The sequence below is a fragment of the Crocuta crocuta genome, unplaced genomic scaffold (assembly GCF_008692635.1).
Source record: "Crocuta crocuta isolate KB4526 unplaced genomic scaffold, BGI_CrCroc_1.0 scaffold233, whole genome shotgun sequence".
NCBI lineage: Eukaryota > Metazoa > Chordata > Mammalia > Carnivora > Hyaenidae > Crocuta > Crocuta crocuta.
In genome coordinates, this window is record NW_027529526.1 from 2,891,278 (window position 1) to 2,911,965 (window position 20,688).

Sequence of the window (20,688 nt, forward strand, 5' to 3'; positions counted from 1 at the left end):
GCCTTTGCAGGTCCATGGGGGGGTCCCAGGCGCCTTGGGCAAGGAGAGGCAGGAGCTAGGGACTTGGGTCTTCTTGTCTGCTACTCCACCTGAACCAGCGTCCCCGCTTGAAAGCCTCTGCAAAGTTGGGCACCACTCAGGACCATCCTACGTGCCTCTTCACTGGTCCACTTTGTCTCTCTTCGAGACTTTGACTTTTCCCAGCTGGCTAAAGCTTTGTCAACTCACAGAGTGTCCCCCCACATCTGCAAAACTTGTTAATTCACTCTAATTTTTTTTTAAAGGCAAGTTTTAAAATTCATATACAGCTTTTGGGGAGAAAGGAAAGATTGTCACAGAACTAAAAAAGGGAAGGATGCTGCAGAGGCAGAGTTGCTAGTTGTTGACAACTAGAAATAAGGAGGAAGCATATGTTCCCAAACAAATGGTTTATTTACATGATACTTTGTCATACAAGAGGTTAGCATATCAGATGAGTACCTGCATGGGAGGGCCTGCATGGGCCCAGGCTTCACGTTCAGACATTTAGGTCACGTGTACCAGACTCGGGCATTCTCATGCACAGGTGTACAAATGGGTATACTCCCCACTGTGCACCCGATACCCAAGCACCCTCCTGGGGCTCATGCACCCTCTTCCTGGCTTTTCACCTCTCCGTGGCTCTCCTTGCAGGATGGGGCAGCCAAAGCTCCAAGGTGCACATCCACCACAGCACATGGCTCCATTTCCCCGGGCACAACCTGCGCTGGATCCTGACCTTCATGCTGCTCTTTGTGCTGGTGTGTGAGATTGCGGAGGGCATCCTGTCTGATGGGTGAGTGACTCAGGAGAGTGGATCTGTCCTGAGGTGCTTCCTGGAAGACCAGGGAAGATGCCAGCTCACCTGCATTCCACGAGACAGTAACATTTGCTAATAAATCCAGCAACCATTTACTCAACATGTCCTGTTGGCTCTCTGTGCCAGATGCTGGACACAAGTGAGACCCAGGCCTTGGCATTGGTGCAGCAGGGTAGAGGGAACATGAATCTGCATGCCAAGACCCGGTGAAATGATCTCAGAGCCTGTTAGAATGCCCCAACTCCTGTGGAAGATGCCCAGCCTCTTCTTCAAGCTGCTAGAGTTCCCTTCTTAGGAAGAATAAAAATCGCTCTCGCTTAAGACCTTTCCTTGGTTCCCAGTTGTTTACAGGTGCTCAGCCTGGCATCTGGGGTCCTCACAGTCAGCACCCCACCCCCACCCCCACTGTCTCTAGCCTTGTTCCCAAGGCCTCCCCTCAGCCACCTTTCCTCTGGGCCTCACAGCACACTCCTTACCCCAGCCACAGCGCAGATCACACCGTATTTTAAGGTTCTGTCTGTTTGCAAAACTGTCTCCCCCTGAGTGAGAAAGGCTTCAGCATTGGGTTTTATCCTTCTTTATAGTCACAGAACAAGGCACAGGACAGAGCTGCATAGATATTTATTGGCTCCTTAAGAGAAGAAATGAAATAATGGTACAGGTAAGAACTCTGTTTGGAGAGAGGAAGGCAGGGCTGGGCAAGCTTCGTGGCTGAGGGGCTCCTGAGATGAGTCTGGAGGAATGACAAGGGTCCTGACAGCGGAGGAGTTCCGAGAGGGAGGGCCAGTGAGTCAGGAGGGAGGGGAAATAAAGGCACTGGAAGGAAAGCAGGTTGGGGTGGGAGCAGTGCTTGGGGGCTGAAGCATGAAACACAAGCAGGGGAGTGATGGAGGCTGGGACTTGGAAAGCAGGGTGGGGACCTCTCCGGGAGGGCTTGGCATGCTAGGCGGTGTCTGGGTTGGATTTTGTCAGCAGTTTGGAACAGAAGAGACACATGGTCAGCACAGCATTTTGGGGTAAGAACCCTGGGAGATGCCAGGGCAGTCTGAGGCGGGGAGAGGCTGGAGGTAGAGACAGCACCTAGGGGGTGATTACAGTAGTCTAGGGGAGAGATAACAGCACCCGAAATGGTGTGTCAGCAGTGGGGGTGCAGAAGAGGAGGAGATAAGCAGCCATCTCACGGAGGAAGGCTCAGTGACTGCCTGGGTGAGGGGGTGGTGGAGGGTGCAGGGCATTTGGCTAAAATATCAGAAGGCCAGCCCCTCTGAGCTGGAATCAGACCATGCCCAGATTCTACTCCTGCCAGCGGGGTAGCAAGGGGATGAGATCCCCCAGCTACCTCACCCTCCCACTCCCAGTGTCCTTGCATGCTGGCTCAGCAGGAATCTCTGGGACAACTGCTTGCCTTGGGGCTCTTCCTGGTTGTCACAGTCCCCCAGATGAGCAAGAAGACCAGAATGCTTTCTGCCCGGTCACTAGCAGGTGACAAGTCCGCCTCCCACCCCCCATCTAGATACCCCTTCCAAAGCAGCACAAATGCTCAAAAGGGGAAGGGTGCCTTGTGAGCCCTCAGGCCAGAAACTCTCACTGGGTTATAATTAGTGTGGTGGCAGAGAGGAATACACCCTGCCTATGGAGAAGGTACACCTGGGTTATCTGCTGGTGCGCCTGCTGCATACCAGCTATAGGACTTTGGAGCAGTCACACAGCCTTTCTGGGCCTCACTTTCTCTACCTGTGACATGATCATCATAATCCTTGCCTCGCCTGCTTCACAGGACCATGGAGGATGAAATTAGAGCACAGACGGGGTGCAGAAATGGAATGGCAGAGCCCAGGGCAGATAGTACACCTCCCAGAACGAGAGAGACTGGGATGAATCAGGTCAGGGACTCCCTCCTGCCTGCTGCCAGCAGCCTCTCCTGTGTGGGGCTGTGTCTGTACCCCCTGTCTCCCCAGCTCAGTGCAAATGGCCATTTCCTCCCCAGGAGGCAGGTTGGCTCTTGAATTGGACACTTGCCACCTGGTCTTTGCTGGCCTCCATCTGTGGGCCCATACTCCTGGGATGGGAAGCATGAAGAAAGGACGTAGGAAGGGAGCAGACAAGAGGAGAGGCCACAGATCCTGCCCTGTGGCACCCCCAGTCCACGGTGGCCTGGGTTTGCACACCTACCGGAAGTCTAGGGGCAGGGGGCAGTGGGGGCTAGTTGCAGCAGTAGTCTTCAAACTCTAGTTTAGTTTAGGGTAAGCCTCATTTAGTGATTAATTAAGGCATCTTAAACCTATAGGGCTTCCTCTCTTCCTTTGGGTATTATTTTTGTGTGGAGCTCTGAATTTAGAACACCAAAAGCAGTACAAGTCAGGGAGGAAATACTTTTTTTAGCAATATAACCAGAATGTTTTCCTAGATCATGATACACTGGAAAAAACCCATATATAAAACTTTTACCGAATTTCTAACCTAATTCAGTGTATATTATTCAGGAAAACAGCCAAAGTCTATTTTGTTCAGTTATGTCATGAAGTATTTATTTCAATTATGGTTATTCTTCATCTTATTTAATTACATCAAATGTTTATCATTTCGACCTCCTATTGCAAAAATGAATTTTTTTAAACTTGTGATATAACATTTAACTTAAAACTGTGTGAAGGAGTATAAGTTTTTTCAAAAACTTATTTCAAGGAGTACAAAGGCAGGGGTTTTGAAGACCCCTGCACACTGCTCCCAGTGACCCCATTAGTGACTGATTGCCTCATACCTCCTGTATAAGTCTTTTGCTGAGAATATCCACTTATTAAGGTTTAAAGAATGTCAAAATTTATGGTCTCTTTTAAAAGAAATCTGGAGGCCACCTCTCTGGTTGGTTTGGTGACTTAGTGATGTCATCAGGGACCCAGCCTCTTCCTATCTTTCTACTTCATCCTCTGTGTCTACTATATCTTTCCTCATGGCCACAAAATGGCTGCCCAGCTCCAGATATCACTTAGGAAAGAGGCGATGGCAAAGGGGACATGATCTCATATGCCTCTTCCTTATGCAGGATACCATCCTCTGCAGACTTTCCTTTGCATCTCATTGGTGGCATTGGGTTATATGGCTACCCTTAGACCAATCACTGGCAAAAGGGTGTGGAATTGCATGGCTGCTTGAGCCAATCACCATCTATTTCCTAGGGCTGGGTACACTGCTGCTAGAACAAACTTATGGTTCTTTTAGCAAGGCAGAAGGAGAACATGTTATTTGATAAACAGCCCATAGTGCCTCTACACCTATACACTAGTCCTACCAGACTACTTAGGGCCCCGTCATGGCTCTCCTCATGTCCTCCCTCCTTCTCTGTTGAACTCTTGTTCCCCTTTAAAAGTCCAGCCTGGTGCCACCTCCTCCGTGAAGTTTTCCTTGGTGGTCCACCTACTCCTTGTGCTTGCAGCCTTCAGTCCATCTGCAGTATCACTTCCCTAGATTGCCTAGTTAGGTAGTTAGCTCCAAGCAGGGTTGCCCCGTCCCCACTGGCAGTTTCTTGAAGGCAGGGATGCTTGGCATCCTGAGTAGAAGGAGCAGTGCAAGCAAGGGGAGCACCGAGGCGGGAGGTTGGAGGGGGCCTTCTGGGAATGCAGGGGGTCCCAAAATGGCTTCAGCCGAAATAACAGCTGGGCAGTGCTGAAAAAGTGGCTTGAGGCCATATCACTTGGACCTTTGGTGCCAGGCTGAGCAGTGTGGGTTTTGCTTTCTGTAAGAGGGAGCTGGAAGGCCACAATGAGGCCAGTTAAGTGGTGAGCTTCCTCACCAGTCATGGGGAAACCTGAAATCTGAGAGAGCTCTAGCTTCCTACAGGTCTTGTCACCAGACCAGAGTCCACCCACCACTGAGACCTCCGTGAGTTACGGTGGGGACGGGATGAGCTAGTATTGGCCTCCATCACCATCCCAAGGGAAGAAACCAAAGCCGTGACCTTGGGCTTGGTACTTAGCCTCTCTATGCCTCAATTCCCTCAACTGTAAAATGAGAGGACTAAGAATACCAACTTCATGGGATTTCATGAAGATTAAATGAGTTTATACACATCATACTTAGAACAGTGCCTGGCACAAGGTAAATGCCCAATAAATGTAGACTATCAGTGTTGACATTACACCACCTGGGGCTGGGTGCCAATGCTGACTTATGCTGATCATGTTAAGTGGGGCCATCACTAAGAGAATTGTGGGGTACAGTTCCCTGTACTGCCCAAGGGACCCCAGAGACAGGAACCCAGCTGTGTTCACTCCCAGAGAAGTGGTTCTGGCTGGAGACTCTGCAGCTGTGACTGCCAAAGCTGGCTTCTCCGTGGCAGGTTCTGCAAGCATGAACCCAGGAAGAAAAGAAGATCACGAGTTCTGAAGCCTGGACACTGAACCCTCATAGTCTCATTGTGTGGATTCATGGGCCCCTAACTAAAGGGCATGTTTGGGATATGTTTAGTCGGGGCAGAGCTGTCAATATAAGAAGCAGAGCTGTGTGCATGATCCAAAGGCCCTACTGTGTGCTGAATCCTAAGCACAAGGCCTAGGCTGAGCTATTGGCACATCTACCTCCAATTTCTCTCTCTCTCTCTCTCTCTCTCTCTCCCTCTCTCCTTCTCCCCCATCTCAGGGTGACTGAATCCCGCCATCTTCACCTGTACATGCCAGCCGGGATGGCATTCATGGCTGCTGTCACCTCGGTGGTCTACTATCACAACATCGAGACCTCCAACTTCCCCAAGCTGCTGATAGGTAGGGGAGAGGGAGGAGTGGGAGACGGATAATTACCTCCATTCACTCCTTAAGATAATGTTCACTGAACACTTACTCTGTGCCAGGCACTGTTCTAGGTGCTGGAGGTTCAGAAGTGGAGATGAACCGCAGCCCCCACCCACCTCCTGGTGTGGGAAAAGACAGACAGGCAAAGAGAGTGAATGAACAAACAGGGAGGAATGATGCTGTGAAGAAAATAAAGCTGAGTAAGAATTTGAGAGTGATGGCAATATTGCTGTCTATGTAGGGTGGTCAGGAAAGATCTCTGATAAGAGTAAGCATGTGGGTATTTAGGGGAAGAAATTTTCCATGGTTTGGAAGAGCAAGTGCAAAGGCCTTCTGGTAGGAACAAACTGGCAAATAGTCTGGTGTGGGCAAAGCCAAAAGAGGAATAGAAAGAATGGCAAAAGAGGAACAAGGAAGACACCTAGGCTTTGGGTCTGAGCACCTGGGCAAATGATGGTATTAATAACTGACAGGATGAAGGAGCAGGGATTGGGGGTTGGGATGCAGGGGTTGGGTTGGCACATGTTGAGTTTGAAGCAGCCAAATCATGTGTCAAATGAGCAGTGAAATAAATGACTTGGGCACTTGAGGGAAGTCAGGACTGGAGATGTATACCTTCAGAGATCATGGGCTTATGGGTGCATCTAAAGCTTGAGTGTGGATGAAGTTACCTGGAGAGAGAAGACATACACCCCAGGACCCCAGGATTAGAGCCTACAGTTTGTGAACATTTAGAAAGATTCAAGAAGGAGGGCCTACTTAGACCTCCTAACACTATGTGGCTGTGGTCCTAGGCAGAACAAGAGCAATGACTGTTGATGTTTATTGAGCATGTATTGTGTGCCAGGCTTACATGCATTATGTCACTTTATTTCCACAATCTCCATATTGGTATCGTTGCTATCCTCATTCTACAGATATGGAAACTGAGCTCAGAGAGGTTACAAATAATAACAGTGAACATTCATTTAATACTTGCTATGTGTCAGGTATGTCCTAAACATTTTACATATATTAACTCATTTAATCCTTACAACAAAACTAAGAGGTAGGTACTATTATTATTTCCCTTTCACACAACAGGAAATTGAGACTCAGAACTTAAGTGATTTTACTAGTCTGCTCAACGGGTCAAGGGGCAGAACCGGGTTTAGATCCCAGGGGTCTGGCACCCACGCAGGCTCTTAATTGCTTTGAGACTGTGTGTCTAAGGGTCATCAGACCACTTGGGCCAAAGGTATAAATCTGGAAGTCTACCTCTGTGTTTGGCTCAGTCTGCATGTCTAAGGTCAGGGCTGTACCTCTGGCTGTTAGGCTGTGGTCAGACTGTGTGTCATTAAGTCAGGCTATGATTTTTAGGAGTCACAACATCTAATTGACATGTGGAGTCTGGAACACTCTGTGCTAAGCCAGAGACAGCACAGTGTCATGAGCGGCCAGAGGGTATATTCCCATGTAAGGCGGAAGCTGGGCTCCATCAAGATCATCCAGGTTAACCCTCTACCTGGGTGACCCCATGAGAGTGTGGTCAGGAGACTAGGGGGCAGCAACTTGAGAGAGAGAGATATTAAGTACAGACTTCAGAGAACATCCCCCCCCAAGATTCAGAAACAGCTCCTCAGGTACAGAGAACCCCTCAATAACCCCAGTGCCTGATGGACTGGTGCCCCCAGAAACACCCTGTCTGGTCATATGCTGAGTTTATTTTCTCATTCTCCAGAAAACATGTAATGTTCTTTCCCTCAAGCACAAATTACAACCTATTGATGGACCATTCTTTCTCCAAAGAACAAGGAATAACTCCCTCCATTCCCCTTTCTTAGAACTTTGCTCTGCAGAGCCAGAAATTCTAGAACAGGGAAAAGCAGAGAGGAAGTACCCAATGAACTGCAAGGATTGAGGGCAGTGGTTATTGTGGAGTAGCTGGCCCTCTCAGAAGACTTCTGTCTGGTCACAGGTCTGGAATCCTGAAGAAAGGTGAACCCACAAAATAACCTTGGTCCTGAGGTCCCAGATGAGGTCAAGGAAGTGTTTTAGGAAGAAGTCACATTTAAGCTGAGAACTGAAGGACTGGTAGGAACTACCTGGGAGAAGGGAGAGGAAACTGTCACAGGCAGAAAGAACAGTGGGTCTCAGGCCCTGAGACAGGAGAAGCATGTTAGGATATCTGGAAGAAAACCAGTGACTGGAATGCAGAAAGCAGAAGAGAGCTGACCTTTGAAGGCTGGAGTGGCAGGTGGGAACCATACCAGGCAGGGCCCCAAAGACCACACCACAAGCACATGACATTAAGGATTAGGGTGTGTGTGTGTGTGTGTGTGTGTGTGTGTAACTTATACTATACATGAAATTTATTATTTTAACCACTTTTAAATGCACAGTTCATGACATGAAGTACATTCACATTTTTGTGCAATCATCACCATCCATCCATCCAACCATCCATCTCCAAAACTTTTCATCTTCCCAGACTGAAACTCTGTATCCATTAAACAGTAATGCACTATTCTCCTCTCTCCCCTTTCCCCTGTCACCTCATCCCCTCAAAACCACCATTCTACTTTCTATCTTTATGAACATGACTACTCTAGGTACCTTGTATAAGTGGAAGCATACACTATTTTGTCCCTTTGTGATTGGCTCATTTAACTTAGTATAATATCCTCAATATCTGTGGTGTAGCATGTGTCAGAATGTCCTTTCTTTTTAGTGCTGAATAATATTCCATTGTATGGATATAATGCATTTTGCTTATCCATTCATCCTTCAATGGACACTTGGGTTTCTCCCACCTTTTGGCCATTGTGAATAATGCTGTTAGGAACATGAGTGCATTGAGATCATGTTCGATCATCTATGTTGCTTTACAGAGACGATTCTGGAGGTGGGCAAGAGGGAAAGCTGGGAAACCATGAGAAGACCCTCTAAGTAGTGCAGGGGAAATATGGTGGCGGCCACCCAGGAGATATGGTGGTGACCCAGATGGCCCAGATCTTTAGGAAGTAAAGTAGACAGAACTTGGTAATGGGGGGTGGGGGTGTGGAAAAGGAGAAGGAAGACACTGGGGTAGTGAGAATTCAGAGCCTAAAACTTGCCAGCAGCCCCTGTATCACACCACTGACCTTTTCTGCTTTTCTCTGTCAAGCACTAAGCTTTGGCTAAGGGCTGCTATGTCCAGCACTGTGGAAATAACCCTGGGGCTTAGTGCTGGGTCCACCACTAACTCCCTATGTGACCTTGGACATGAACTCAGACTCTATGAGCCTCAGTTTCTCTAACTGGACAGGAATAGTAAATCCCTGTCTAAGTCACAAGGTTGTTATGAAGAGCAAATCAGACCACATCTGTTAAGACCTGTGTGAGGCATATTTTGAAGTCTTGGCTCCCATAAGTGACCTTCATGAGGGGCCAAAGAGGTTCTGATGCTCAAGTTCTGTCTGGGGAGTGTAGGTGTGGGGGAAGGGTGATGGCCTCCAGCTGTGAGATCCTTGTGACCTGGGCACCAGACCAAGCTGAGGGGTTTATCATCCCAGTCCTGGCCAGAGGCAGACATTTCTGCCCTCTATCCTAATGCCCTCACCCAGGGACCCGAGATAGATGGTGTTTGTCCCTCTCTGGGAAAGTTCACCATCTTGGCCTAGTTCCCAGCCCAGACTTGGGCTGGGGCAGACCCCAACTTTTGTCTCTAAGAGATGCCCTGGCATTGATGTGACCAGGCCCACCTAGGGATGGAAGACAGGGTGAAGGTGTCTCCTTCTCTGTGGCCCCACTAGAGAGGAGCTCAAGGGGATGTGGGCTGCCCTTATCTGCACAGGCCCTAGGGAGTGAGGAGGAAGGAGCTGCCTATGCTAACACAAGAATCTCTTGAAGGGGGACTCATTATTGCTCTTTTCTCTGGTTGCCAGCTAACAGGGGTTTATTAGCAAGCGGTGGTGGTGAGAATTTAGAGATTAGAATCTACTGATAGCTTCTGATGTTTATGGTCCCAGGTCTGAAATTTGGAGATAATAAAAATGTTAACAGCTGGTGTCCAAAGAACACCACCCACTGTGTGCCAGGCCCACTGTGCTAAATGCTCACAGCAACCTTTGAGGAAGTGCTGTTATCATCCCCATTTTTATGGGTGAAGAAACTGAGGCCTGGATGGGTTAAATGATTTACCCAAAGTCACATAGCTATTAAATTATAGGATCTGAGCCCAAATATATCTGGCTGCAAGGTGCTGTTCTGAGCCACTACCTCACAGGACTGTGACTTACTTTTTGTAGACCCCAGGCCTCCAGGCTCCATGAGGAGCATCATCATGCTGTAGTGGGCTCTAGACTGGGGACCCTTAAGCTTGCAGTGAGCTCGGGCAGGTCACATTCTCTTCAGGGCCCCCTTATAGATGAGGACATCTATAAAATGAAAGAGTGGATAGAGGACCTTTAAGGTTTCCCCAGCTTGGAAATTCCACAAACAAACAGCTATAGGATGGAGGCTCTGAGCATGGGCTCCGTGTCAGGCTGGGCCAATTCCACCTCTCTCTCTCTTTTTTTTTTAATGTTTTATTTACTTCTGAGAGAGAGAGAGAGAGAGAAAGCAGGGGAGGGGCAGAGAGAGAGGGAGACACAGAATCCGAAGCAGGCTCTAGGTTCTGAGCTGTCAGCACAGAGCCTGACGCGGGGCTTGAACCCACAAACTGTGAGATCATAACCTGAGCTGAAGTCAGACGCTTAACCGACTGAGCCACCCAGGCACCCCGCAATTCCACCTCTTGACTGATGAGTTACTTAACCTTTCTGAGCCTTGATTCCTTTGTCTGTTGAATCAGGGGCCATAGCAGTTTCCCCCTCACAAGGTTGTTGTAGGGAATAAGTGAGATAATATTTACAGTGCTTATTTGGCACAGTGCCTACAACTTTGTTAACTTCAAGACATAATTTTCCTGTTTTTCTTATTAGTTACTGTAAAGGGAAATTTGGCTGACCAGCTTGACTTACAAGATTAAAACAACTTTTTTAATGTTTATTTTTTTTATTTTTGAGAGAGAGAGAGAGAGCACGGGAGGGGCAGAGAGAAAGGGAGACAGAATCTGAATCAGGCTCCAGCCTCTTAGCTGTCATCACAGAGCCTAATGTGGGGCTTGAACCCATGAGCTGTGAGATTATTACCTGAGCTGAAGTCAGATGTGTAACCAACTAAGCCACACAGGTGCCCCTTGGCTTACAAGATAATTGATGTTTTGAACATACCTAGTGTATGTACACCATCACACACACAGCCCTTTACTCAGAAATGTGCACTCACACCCATAAAGTTGGCTTGTTCACATACATACCTCCTCCGTGACATACTTCTTTTCTCTCCTTCTTTCCCACACACTTGCACATACGTGACTGAACACCCATGCAAATCCGCACACACATGTCCTCTCTGCCGCAGCCCTGCTAGTCTACTGGACCCTGGCCTTCATCACGAAGACCATCAAGTTCGTCAAGTTCTATGACCACGCCATCAGCTTCTCACAGCTGCGCTTCTGCCTCACGGGACTGCTGGTGATCCTCTACGGGATGCTGCTCCTGGTGGAGGTCAATGTCATCAGGGTGAGGGTAAGCAGGCCACTCCTGGGCCACCCCAGCATCCACCTTAGGACATACCTGGGCCGGGGTGGGCCCTCTGATCAGTCCCCTTCCCTTGGGTGTGGGCCCCCACCCTACTTCTTAGCCAAGCCCTACAAGCAGTCAGCCTCTTTTACCCACCCCCAAAGGGGAATTGAGGCTGGTGGGAGAAGAACATTCCATCTGGTTCAGCTGCCCTCTACCCCAGGCTCCCAGAGGGAATGGAAGTGATAGGATATGTTAGACAAAGTTGAAGATTCTGAGTTTAATCCCATTTAATCTCTTGTTCTTCTTACCAAAGGAAAAGAGCTTCAAGGACTGGCTCCTCTGAGCTGTGTTGTTGTTTTCGTTGTTTTGGGGGAAGGAAGTTAATGTATTCATATAGTTTCATGTATACCCGAATGAGTAAATGTGGCTGCATACATGTCTTTTGTCTTGTTTTGTTACCATTTTTGCTTATTCCTTTTACCTCTTTCCCCTCTTCCTACTCTATGCTCCCCAGACCTCCCCCCCCACCACTCCCCAGGTAACCCAGATAACAACTGAATATGTGCACTTCCATTCTTAGTTTTTATTACTATAATACCATATACCTGTATCTATTTAAGGTTCTTTTTTTCTCAACACATGTAAGAGTGAGGTTTTTCCTCTCAATTATTCATTTTATAAAAATAGGATCGTGTTATACACAGTTTTCTGCATCTTGCTTTTCTCACCCAACAGATATCTCTTAGGACTTCCTCCAAGTCTGGTATGGCTAATTTTATTTTCTTTTTTTTTTTTTTTTTTAATANTTAGTTTTCTTAATGGCTGCATAATATTCCATCATGTGGATGAGCAATAATTTATTCAGCCATTTACCCAATTGATGGGCATTCACTTTGTTGGCAAGTTTCTGTCTTCACAAATAATGGCGTATTAAACATACTTATATGTTTATGTATTGCTGCTTTTATTTCTTTGGGAAAGAGTCCAAGGAGTGGAGTTGCTAGTTCAAAGAGTCTATATTTTAAATTTTAATCAATGTTGCAGATTGCCTTCCAGAAAGACTATAATCTACTGGCAATGAATAAGAAAACTGTCTCCCTCCAACAAGCAATGGGGCCAGCCCCATTTGGGTGATGGGGACAAAGTGCCACTTGCATTTGCATTTCTCCAACACCCCTGTTTTAGTTGGTGATTTACAGGGTACAAAGGCCTACTTCATTCCCTGCCTCAACTGACCCTCACAGCACCCCTGGGATGCAAGTACTACCCACATTTTAGACAAGGAAACATTTTAGAGGAGACTTGTCCAAAGACACCTTGCTAGTAAGTAGAAGTGGCAGGTCTGCATGGCTCCATGTTCTGCAAACCCAACATGAAACATGGTAATGTCCTCAGATCTGTGGGGAAGATGGTATATGGGAGATTTCAGTTCTTTCCCAATCTGACTTAAATCCAACCCAACCTAGCCAAACGGATTCAAGGTAGACCTCAGTGAGGAGTTACAAGTCAGGAGGCCCTGGCACTGGTGGCCAAGAAGTGTGGAGGGACCCTTTTCCTAGGAATAGACGAGAAATGGCCCCATATGTTAGAAGTCAAGGGTGGGGTGTCACAACCCCAGGTCTTTTCTGGGGCAAAGTGGAGAGTGGTGAGAAGTTGCACTTACCCATCCCCTGTGACTCATGTGCCCCACAGAGATACATCTTCTTCAAGTCTCCAAGGGAGGTAAAGCCCCCTGAGGACCTACAGGACTTGGGGGTGCGCTTCCTGCAGCCCTTCGTGAACTTGCTGTCCAAAGGCACCTACTGGTGGATGAATGCTTTCATCAAGACTGCCCACAAGAAGCCCATTGATCTTCGGGCCATTGGGAAGTTGCCCATTGCCATGAGGGCCCTCACCAACTACCAGCGGCTCTGTGAGGCCTTCGACACCCAAGCGGTCAGTGGGGGCCCTGCCACACCATCCATTCCCCTCCCTCTAATTTAGAGTCACAGATGGGGACCTCAGAAAGCATCAGGTCAAACCCCTGGTAGGGCCTGTGGAGGAGAAGAGGCTTGCCCTAAGTCACACGGTGAACCAGTGAACTAAAAAGATTCATAGGACAGTCACAGCTACAATGGCCCTTATATCCTTGTTGTCCATATGGGGAAACTGAGGTCTTGAGAAGGGATGTGACCCCACTGCATTCCCTCACATCCTATGTTCTTCCTTCTGGAGTTCAGCGACTTGTAAAGGTAGGAATGTTCACTCATATTAAAGCAGGGATTTAGTGGCCTAATACTTGCAAGAATTCTGTAAGTTGAGCCACACAGGGGTCTCTCTATATCACTGCCATGAAACGGAGGCCCCAAGAAAGGCGCAGAGCTGGCCCACAGCTGGTAGGTGGCAGAGCTGGTCTCCCAACTCCCAGCCCTAGCCTGGGGAGGAGGGGCGGATATGGAGGAAGATTCAATGGTAGGTGGTGTGCCACATGCCACTCCCTCATTACAGTGCTGTGCTCATCACATAGTCCCTGACTGGCTGTGTGACCTTGATCTATCATCTGGCCTCAGTTTACCCATCTGGACTGTGTTGGTGTTGATAGGGCCCACCTTATCATGTACCTGTGATATCACCTGTTCAGTGATTCCTTCCTGGAGTTCACCTGTTTGCAGCAAATGTGACCACTGAGCTTCCCCAGGCAGCAGGAAGCAGGGACTCCCTGGGAGGCCAGGTCCTGCCATTCTGACCTGGCCATGGGTCTCTCCGGGCAGCAGAAGGATTCACAGAGCATACAGGGTGCCCGGACCATCTGGCAGGCACTCTGCCAGGCCTTCGGGAGACGCCTGGTCCTCAGCAGCACTTTCCGCATCCTGGCTGACCTGCTGGGCTTCGCCGGGCCGCTGTGCATCTTCGGGATTGTGGACCACCTTGGGAAGGAAAACCGGATCTTCCAGCCCAAGGTAGGCCATCCGAGGGGTAGAGCAGGGCACCCTTTGAAGATTTTCCCTTGTACGTGAGAATGTGCAAGAGGCCAATGTGTGTGCACTGTGACTGCACTGAGTCAGCTCATCACACATGCAGAAAGCCCTTGGCAATATCTCCCTCTAGAAGATGCTCTGCATCTGGTTAACAGAAATGCCAGGGGGCAAGCTTGTGCCCCAGGAAGATTTATGGTGCCCTGCTCTCTTCACCTTGCCATCGCTGCCATAATTCCACTCCCAGTTACTAGTCATTCAGAAAGTTGTAGGAAGTACATTTGTTGACTCAGTGTCTAGGGCTTCTGTGATTCGTTGGCTATGTTGGCTTTAGTTTACATCATCCTAATAGACTCTAAATGACTTCACAATATGCCTTCTTCAGTTCTGTATCCTGGCATTCAAGGCTCTACAGGGGACATCTTAGAGGTTGCAGCTGGGAGTGAGAAGAGGGAAACCCCCATGAGTTTCTAACCCCCAATTCCAGATTTCACTCAAAGCTGACCCAGTTTTGACTATGTTGGTCTTTCCCATTAAAAATTCTTTTTACAAAAGGATTCCATGCCTTAAAAATACTTGAAACTCATTGAATTAGATGATATTCAATGGCCTTAACAGCTTTAGAGATGCTACAGACTGAAATCCATTGGACAAAAGAGGCAGGAAATCTTTCTGGGGGTTGATTTTCCCTGCTTAGGCAATAGCATCACCTCTGGGGATGGGGGTGGGGTACTTAATTCCTTCATCTGTTTCTTTGCTTCCACGTAGGTTTAGATGGTCACAAAATGGAAAACTTTTCACATCTAACAAGACTCAAGAGTTTTATTTTCCCAGCGGGAATATCATTATAAACTTTTAACCACAAACAGTCTGAAAATGATGCTGAGAATCACTAATTAGGGACCTTAATGATTTATGACATTCCCTTGTGTAACGCTGTTCATCTCTTTGGCTCTAAGATCGCAGAGAGCATTTAATCCTCGGGAGGTTTATATTAATTTTTTTTAGAGATATAATTAATCAGCTGAGCACTTCTGATCAGGAGTAGGAGACACTCCAAGTCTATTTGTCTGATTTATTCAGCAAACATTTATTGAACCCTACTGTGTGCCAGACCTGGGTTGGGCTGTGGGAGTCCAGAGGCAATAGTTATGATGGGGACCATTCACAATAATGACAACCACGTACTGACCACTTAACGCATGCCTGGCTGCTTGTGGGAATTATGCATGTGTTGTCACATTTCATGCCTAACACACCCTTTTACAGTAAATAGTTTTCTTTTTGGTAACAGCTTTATTGAGATATAATTCATATACTATACAACTTAAGAAGTAGATGTTTTTATATCCATTTTAGAGATGAGGGGATTTAGGTGCAGAGAGGCTAGGTCATTTCCTTAGTATTTCTCAGCTACTTAGCGAAAGAGTTGGGATCTGAACCCAAGTCTCTTTCACTCCATAGCATAGATGCCCTACTATGAGGGGATATATACAGGGAATGTAGGAAGAGGAAGTGACTAACTTAGCCAGTAGTCACGAATAGCTTCATAAAGGAGCTAGTATTTTAATGGACCCCTGACATATGAGTATGAGTTGGCCGGGCTAAGATGGGCAGATTTCTAGTTCAACAAGAATGTGAGGGCTCTTCTTGCTTATTTAGACCCTGATGGCTTTTGCGCCTTTGAGCTGTACTTGGCCCCAAAAGAGAAAGGGCCAGCTCCTTTGTCTACAAGAGTGTCACCGTCAGTTCTAGTCTGCCCGTAGATGACTCCAGAATACTCTACAATGATAACCCTGCAGCAACAAGAGACTGTTGTTACTATCGGGGGGAAGTGACACCGGCCAGAGCCCTTCTCTGCTTTCCACATTGTTGTCTTCTTCCTGTGTTTCCCAAAGTTCTGGTGGCCTTCTGCTGGGAAGAGAGCTCTGAGACAGGATGGGCCAGAGAGGTAGTGAGAACAGCACGAAGAGCTTTAGTTCATCTGAACATTCGCTTTGTGGTCTCTTTTCTCTTTATTTGTATACCAGCCCTGGGATTTACCCCCCTCTCGTTGGAATGCTCTTGTTCTGGTTAGTCGTTAGTACATAAATCCCTGCAACAGATGGCCCTGCCTCAGTGGCAGCAGGCCTTATCAGATTTAATATTTGTTCCCTGCAGTCCAAATACAATCAGCAAATTATAGACACTGAGACAAGAGGTGAAAGTAAATATCGTCTCCAGTGTCAGGAACAAAGAATCCTCAATCGTGTGGTTGCCTGGGATATGGCTTAATTCTCCTCTGGGCTTCTGGGCCCAGAAAATGGGGGAAAGGGGTCATTTATTGAGGTCTTTCGGTTCATCCCCTGCCTCCCAATGGCTCTAACTCAGAAAGACAGGTGCTGTTCTCGTCTTTGTGAACCTACAAGGACAGAAGCTCTCTCAGTACCTGTGCCAGCATTTAACAATCCTCCCTGTGATAAAGCCCTTCTTTCCGCTCAGCTTGGATCCACGCCGCTGCAGTCTGCACAGCCGGACACCACTGTTTACATCATTGTCAGTGGCTGCCCTGTCCTCCCTTCCCTTTCCGGGACACTCACAGTTGGCAAGAATCACACTGCCCTTGGCATCCGCGAGGGCAAACATTATTTCTTCTTTAATTCCACACTCGCGCCCTGTCTGCCCCTCTCCAGGTAAAGCTGGGACCCAGGCTGGGTGCAGCCCGTGACCTGCCTCTGTCCAGCCCCTTCTCCCACCTAACCCCCACCCACAATCTGTCACCTGCCATGGAGGCCACTTATCTGGCTGCAGGGCAAGGGAACTGGATTCAGAACAAACTGCCGGCATCTGACACCTGCCAGCACTGCCCTCGGCCATCAGCTGAGCAGAGAAAAACACTCTGGGTTTGATCTGAGGTCCAAAGCTGCAGACTGCCTCTAGCCTCAGAGGGGAAACGTGTGTAAGTTTGTGAGTGTGTATGTGTTTGTTTCTGAATGAGTTCTCCTGGAACCTGTTTATGATTCTGTATGTATGTCCTTCTATTTGTCCTGTGTCTCTTGGCTTATCTCTTTCCATGTGCGTCTGTGTCCCTATTTGGGCACACGTATTTGTAGCTATCATTGTGGGTGACTGTCTAACTGTATATGCATTTCTGTGACTTTGTGATGTCAGTGTGTGGGCTGGTCTCTTCGTGGCAATGCCCATGCAGCTGCTCTGGCCTCGCAGGACTCTCTTCATCTCACTAACTCCTCTCAGCCACCAAGACTCAGCTCAGATGTCACCTCCTCCAGGAAGACCTCTGGATGGGTTAGATCCCCCTCTTTTGTGTTCCTATAACATCCTGAGCTTGCACCTTCAAAAACCCCTTGTCTCTTTCCCAACTTAACCCTGAGTCCCCTAGGACATGAACTGCATTGTCTGACCTCCATGTGCCCAGTGCCCAGCTCCATGCCTGACATTCAGGAGGCACAGGAGAAATGGTTCCTTAGGAAATCATATAGAAGTCACCACATATTGAGTGCTCATGCTTACTAGATATTTTTACCTGCATTGTTACATTAAATTCTCACAACAGCTCTCTGAGTAGAAACCCTTAATGGCTTCATTTTACAATGAGGACATTGAGGCTCAGAGAGTTTGAAAAATTTACATAAAGAAACAGTGGCTAATATATAACAAGCCAGGACTCAAACTCAGATGTGGCTAACCTCTAAATGCAGGCTCTAAACCACCATGCTAACTGGTTATAGATGGATGGCTGGGTACGTTGGTCCATGAGTTCAAAGGTAGTTGTTATTGTTTTACCCAGGGCCTTCCAGGACTGGGACCTACGGGCAATGCACCTTTTGGTTCCTGCCAAAATAAGAAGCAAAAGCCCACATGATCCCTCTCCATTAAGCTCTAGAGAACAAGGGAAAGGGGCCTTTCCAATCATATCTCTGGCCAGACAGGGATAATGGGGATCAGAACTGGAGAGTCAAGGGTCCTAGGTTTTAGTCCAATCTGTGCAATGAACCATCTCACTGCAAAATGGGGAAATATAGGGGCGCCTGGGTGGCTCGGTCACTTGAGCTTCCGACTTCAGCTCAGGTCATGATTTCACAGTTCGTGAGTTTGAACCCCACATCGGGCTCTATGCTGACAGCCCAGAGCTTGGAGCCTCCTTTGGATTCTGTGTCTCCCTCTCTCTCTGCCCCTTCCCCTGCTCACACTCTTTCTCTCTTTATCTCTCTCTCTCTCTCAAAAAAAAAAGATAAATAAACATTTACAATGGGGAAATATATAACTTCTATAGAAAATAGATGGGAAGGAAGAGCATATGCATTGATTAATTTAAAATGTATATTGAGCACTACTGGGGAAACCCCCAGAAACAAACACAGTTTCTTTCCCTGAAAGCTTGTGAAAATGTGGGACGCAGGTATCTGATCTGCTGAAGCATTTAACTCCCACCAGATGCCAAGTTGCAGGTCCTTGGCCTTCCCTCTCTAGCTTTCAAGGTGCTGGGCAAGGTCAGTGCCCTTGTACCCACTTAAATCTTCCCAGTGCCTGCCTTCCTTGGGTAGTACCTCAGGTCCCTTTGGCTAGTCTAGTTCCCACTTCTTAATAAAAACTTACCTATTCTGGGATCCATGTCTTTTAAGCAGTCTCTTTGAAGAGAGATCAAATAATGTCCTAATGACTTATACCTACAGGGAGATTTTCATTTTAATAGGCTACGAAATTCTTGATCTAAAGAAATATGGTTTCTCACCCTATGGTGTGTGTGTGTGTTATGGGGAGAAGGGGTCAAGGTTTTGCCTTTAAAGCTGCAAAAAAAGAATATGCTGCTTTGTTAAAAATATGCAAACAATGATGAGTGTATTTAACAAATACCACCCATACTCTCACCAACACGTGATCAGTTGACTTTTCATTCTCCAGCCTATGTGTTTTCTGATCATTGTGACATAGCACATGCATCCTGAGAGCTTTTGTGATGATCAGTGTTCTTGAGTGTGTCTTTTCCCGTGAGCAATGTACCATACCTAACCCATTCCCCATGGTTGGGCGTTTACATGGCTTTTCACACTCTCCCCCTATTGTAATCTAGAGATAGAACACTTTTGCACATACAGTTATTTCCTGGTGTGAAATTATTTCCTTTGGGGTAAATTCCCATGATGTGCTTTGTTGCTTTAACATAATGGACTCCATTCTCCAGAGCTGGGTCTCTGTACAAGATGGTAGAACCTAAGAATTCCAAAGCGTGTTGAATAGGAACCGGCTTTCCCAAACCCACATGCCTTCTTTTTTGACTGAGAACCAGCCAGTTGGCCATGTTTCTGTCCCCTACAAGTCACAAGCTTGTAGTTGACAATGGGAGACTCAAAGTCAAAAGGCTCAGTAAGGCTTAGGTAGTAGGTCTAGAGTCATAGTTTTGGCATCACACAAGTTCATGTTCACATGTTGTCCCTTATCAGCATGTGACCTTGAACCAACCACATAACCATGCTGAAACCCCATTTCCTGAAGTATAAAATTAGGCTCACAATGGCATTCTTCTCATTAGTGTATTATGAGAATGTAGTTCTGTACCTGATAAATATTGTATCCTGCCCTTGCTTCCCTGTAGGGTCAGGTCTCAACCTTCAAATTTTAAGGTCCCTTTTGCTACTTCCAGCCTCTGCCTACCCCCTACCCTCTCCCTTCTCCCTCTGCCTTTCCCTCTGATACTTGGACAAATGAGACAGAGTCAGGGGCTTCAGGCCTTGGTAGGGCCTTCCTCTATGAGACTTTAATGGTCTCTCTGTGTCTGCTTCCTGCTGTCCCAAAAAGGAAAAGACTCCTTTCCCACAGAACCAGGAAGAGATAGATGTAAGCTCCATGAAGCAGGGCTGGTTTAAAAGGCCCAGATCTTTTCTACCATCAGAAAGCCCTATATCCAAGATCCAGGAATTCTGACCATAGGAAAAAGACTCCTTTTAGAGTTCTGACCCCTTTGACCTGATCTTGGCCATCAACATGCCCTCAGGCTCCTTCTCATCCCTGTTCCCACCACCCTTTACCCTGCAGCAGCTCCTACACCCTTCCGAATAGCTTCCGGAGTTCAGGGCAGAGTCTCAGAAAAGGGAGAGAGTGCTGTCTTCATGGAAACATTGATGTGGTTCTGCCGGGGAGCAAAGGACTTAATCAGGATCAAAGTTTTCCTGGGAGCTATTGATGCTGAATTTGGAAACAGGCATGCTGTTGTTTCCTGGTATCTTTAGCAACAGAGTCAAAATGTTTGTTTTTTCCCAGTGCTTATCAAATGAGATCTTGCTAGAGGTGCAGCAAGAGGACCTTCGATTTAGAAGGAGGTCCCAGGAGACCACAAGGCTCAGGGGCTGCTAAAATCTTCTCCAGCCTATTATAGGTGATGAGTTTCCGTCTCGCCTGGGAGCACAATAGTTTTCGCACTGGTCTTTTTTCCCCAGAAAGTTCTACAGGGCAGGCTATTGGTGAGTGTGGGATAAGACCTCAGCTCATTCCTTTTTTTTTTTTTTTTTTTTTTCCTCACACCCACA

The 20,688-nt window shown here is 47.4% G+C and overlaps 1 protein-coding gene across 3 annotated transcripts in view; it reads left to right on the top strand.

The window, feature by feature from the left end:
- The first annotated feature begins 710 nt into the window (after positions 1-710).
- The window catches only part of ABCC8 (ATP binding cassette subfamily C member 8), a 75,766-nt gene continuing 55,788 nt past the window's right edge, over positions 711-20,688 (top strand). For 2 of the 3 annotated variants that reach the window (XM_077761126.1, XM_077761128.1), the window contains exons 1-5: positions 711-814; positions 5,474-5,595; positions 11,047-11,213; positions 12,903-13,145; positions 13,961-14,149. In XM_077761126.1, coding sequence (XP_077617252.1) covers positions 762-814; positions 5,474-5,595; positions 11,047-11,213; positions 12,903-13,145; positions 13,961-14,149 — 774 coding nt within the window. In that variant the 5' untranslated portion in view covers positions 711-761. The remainder of the gene's footprint in view (positions 815-5,473; positions 5,596-11,046; positions 11,214-12,902; positions 13,146-13,960; positions 14,150-20,688) is intronic. The other variant, XM_077761127.1, reaches the window with a different exon arrangement.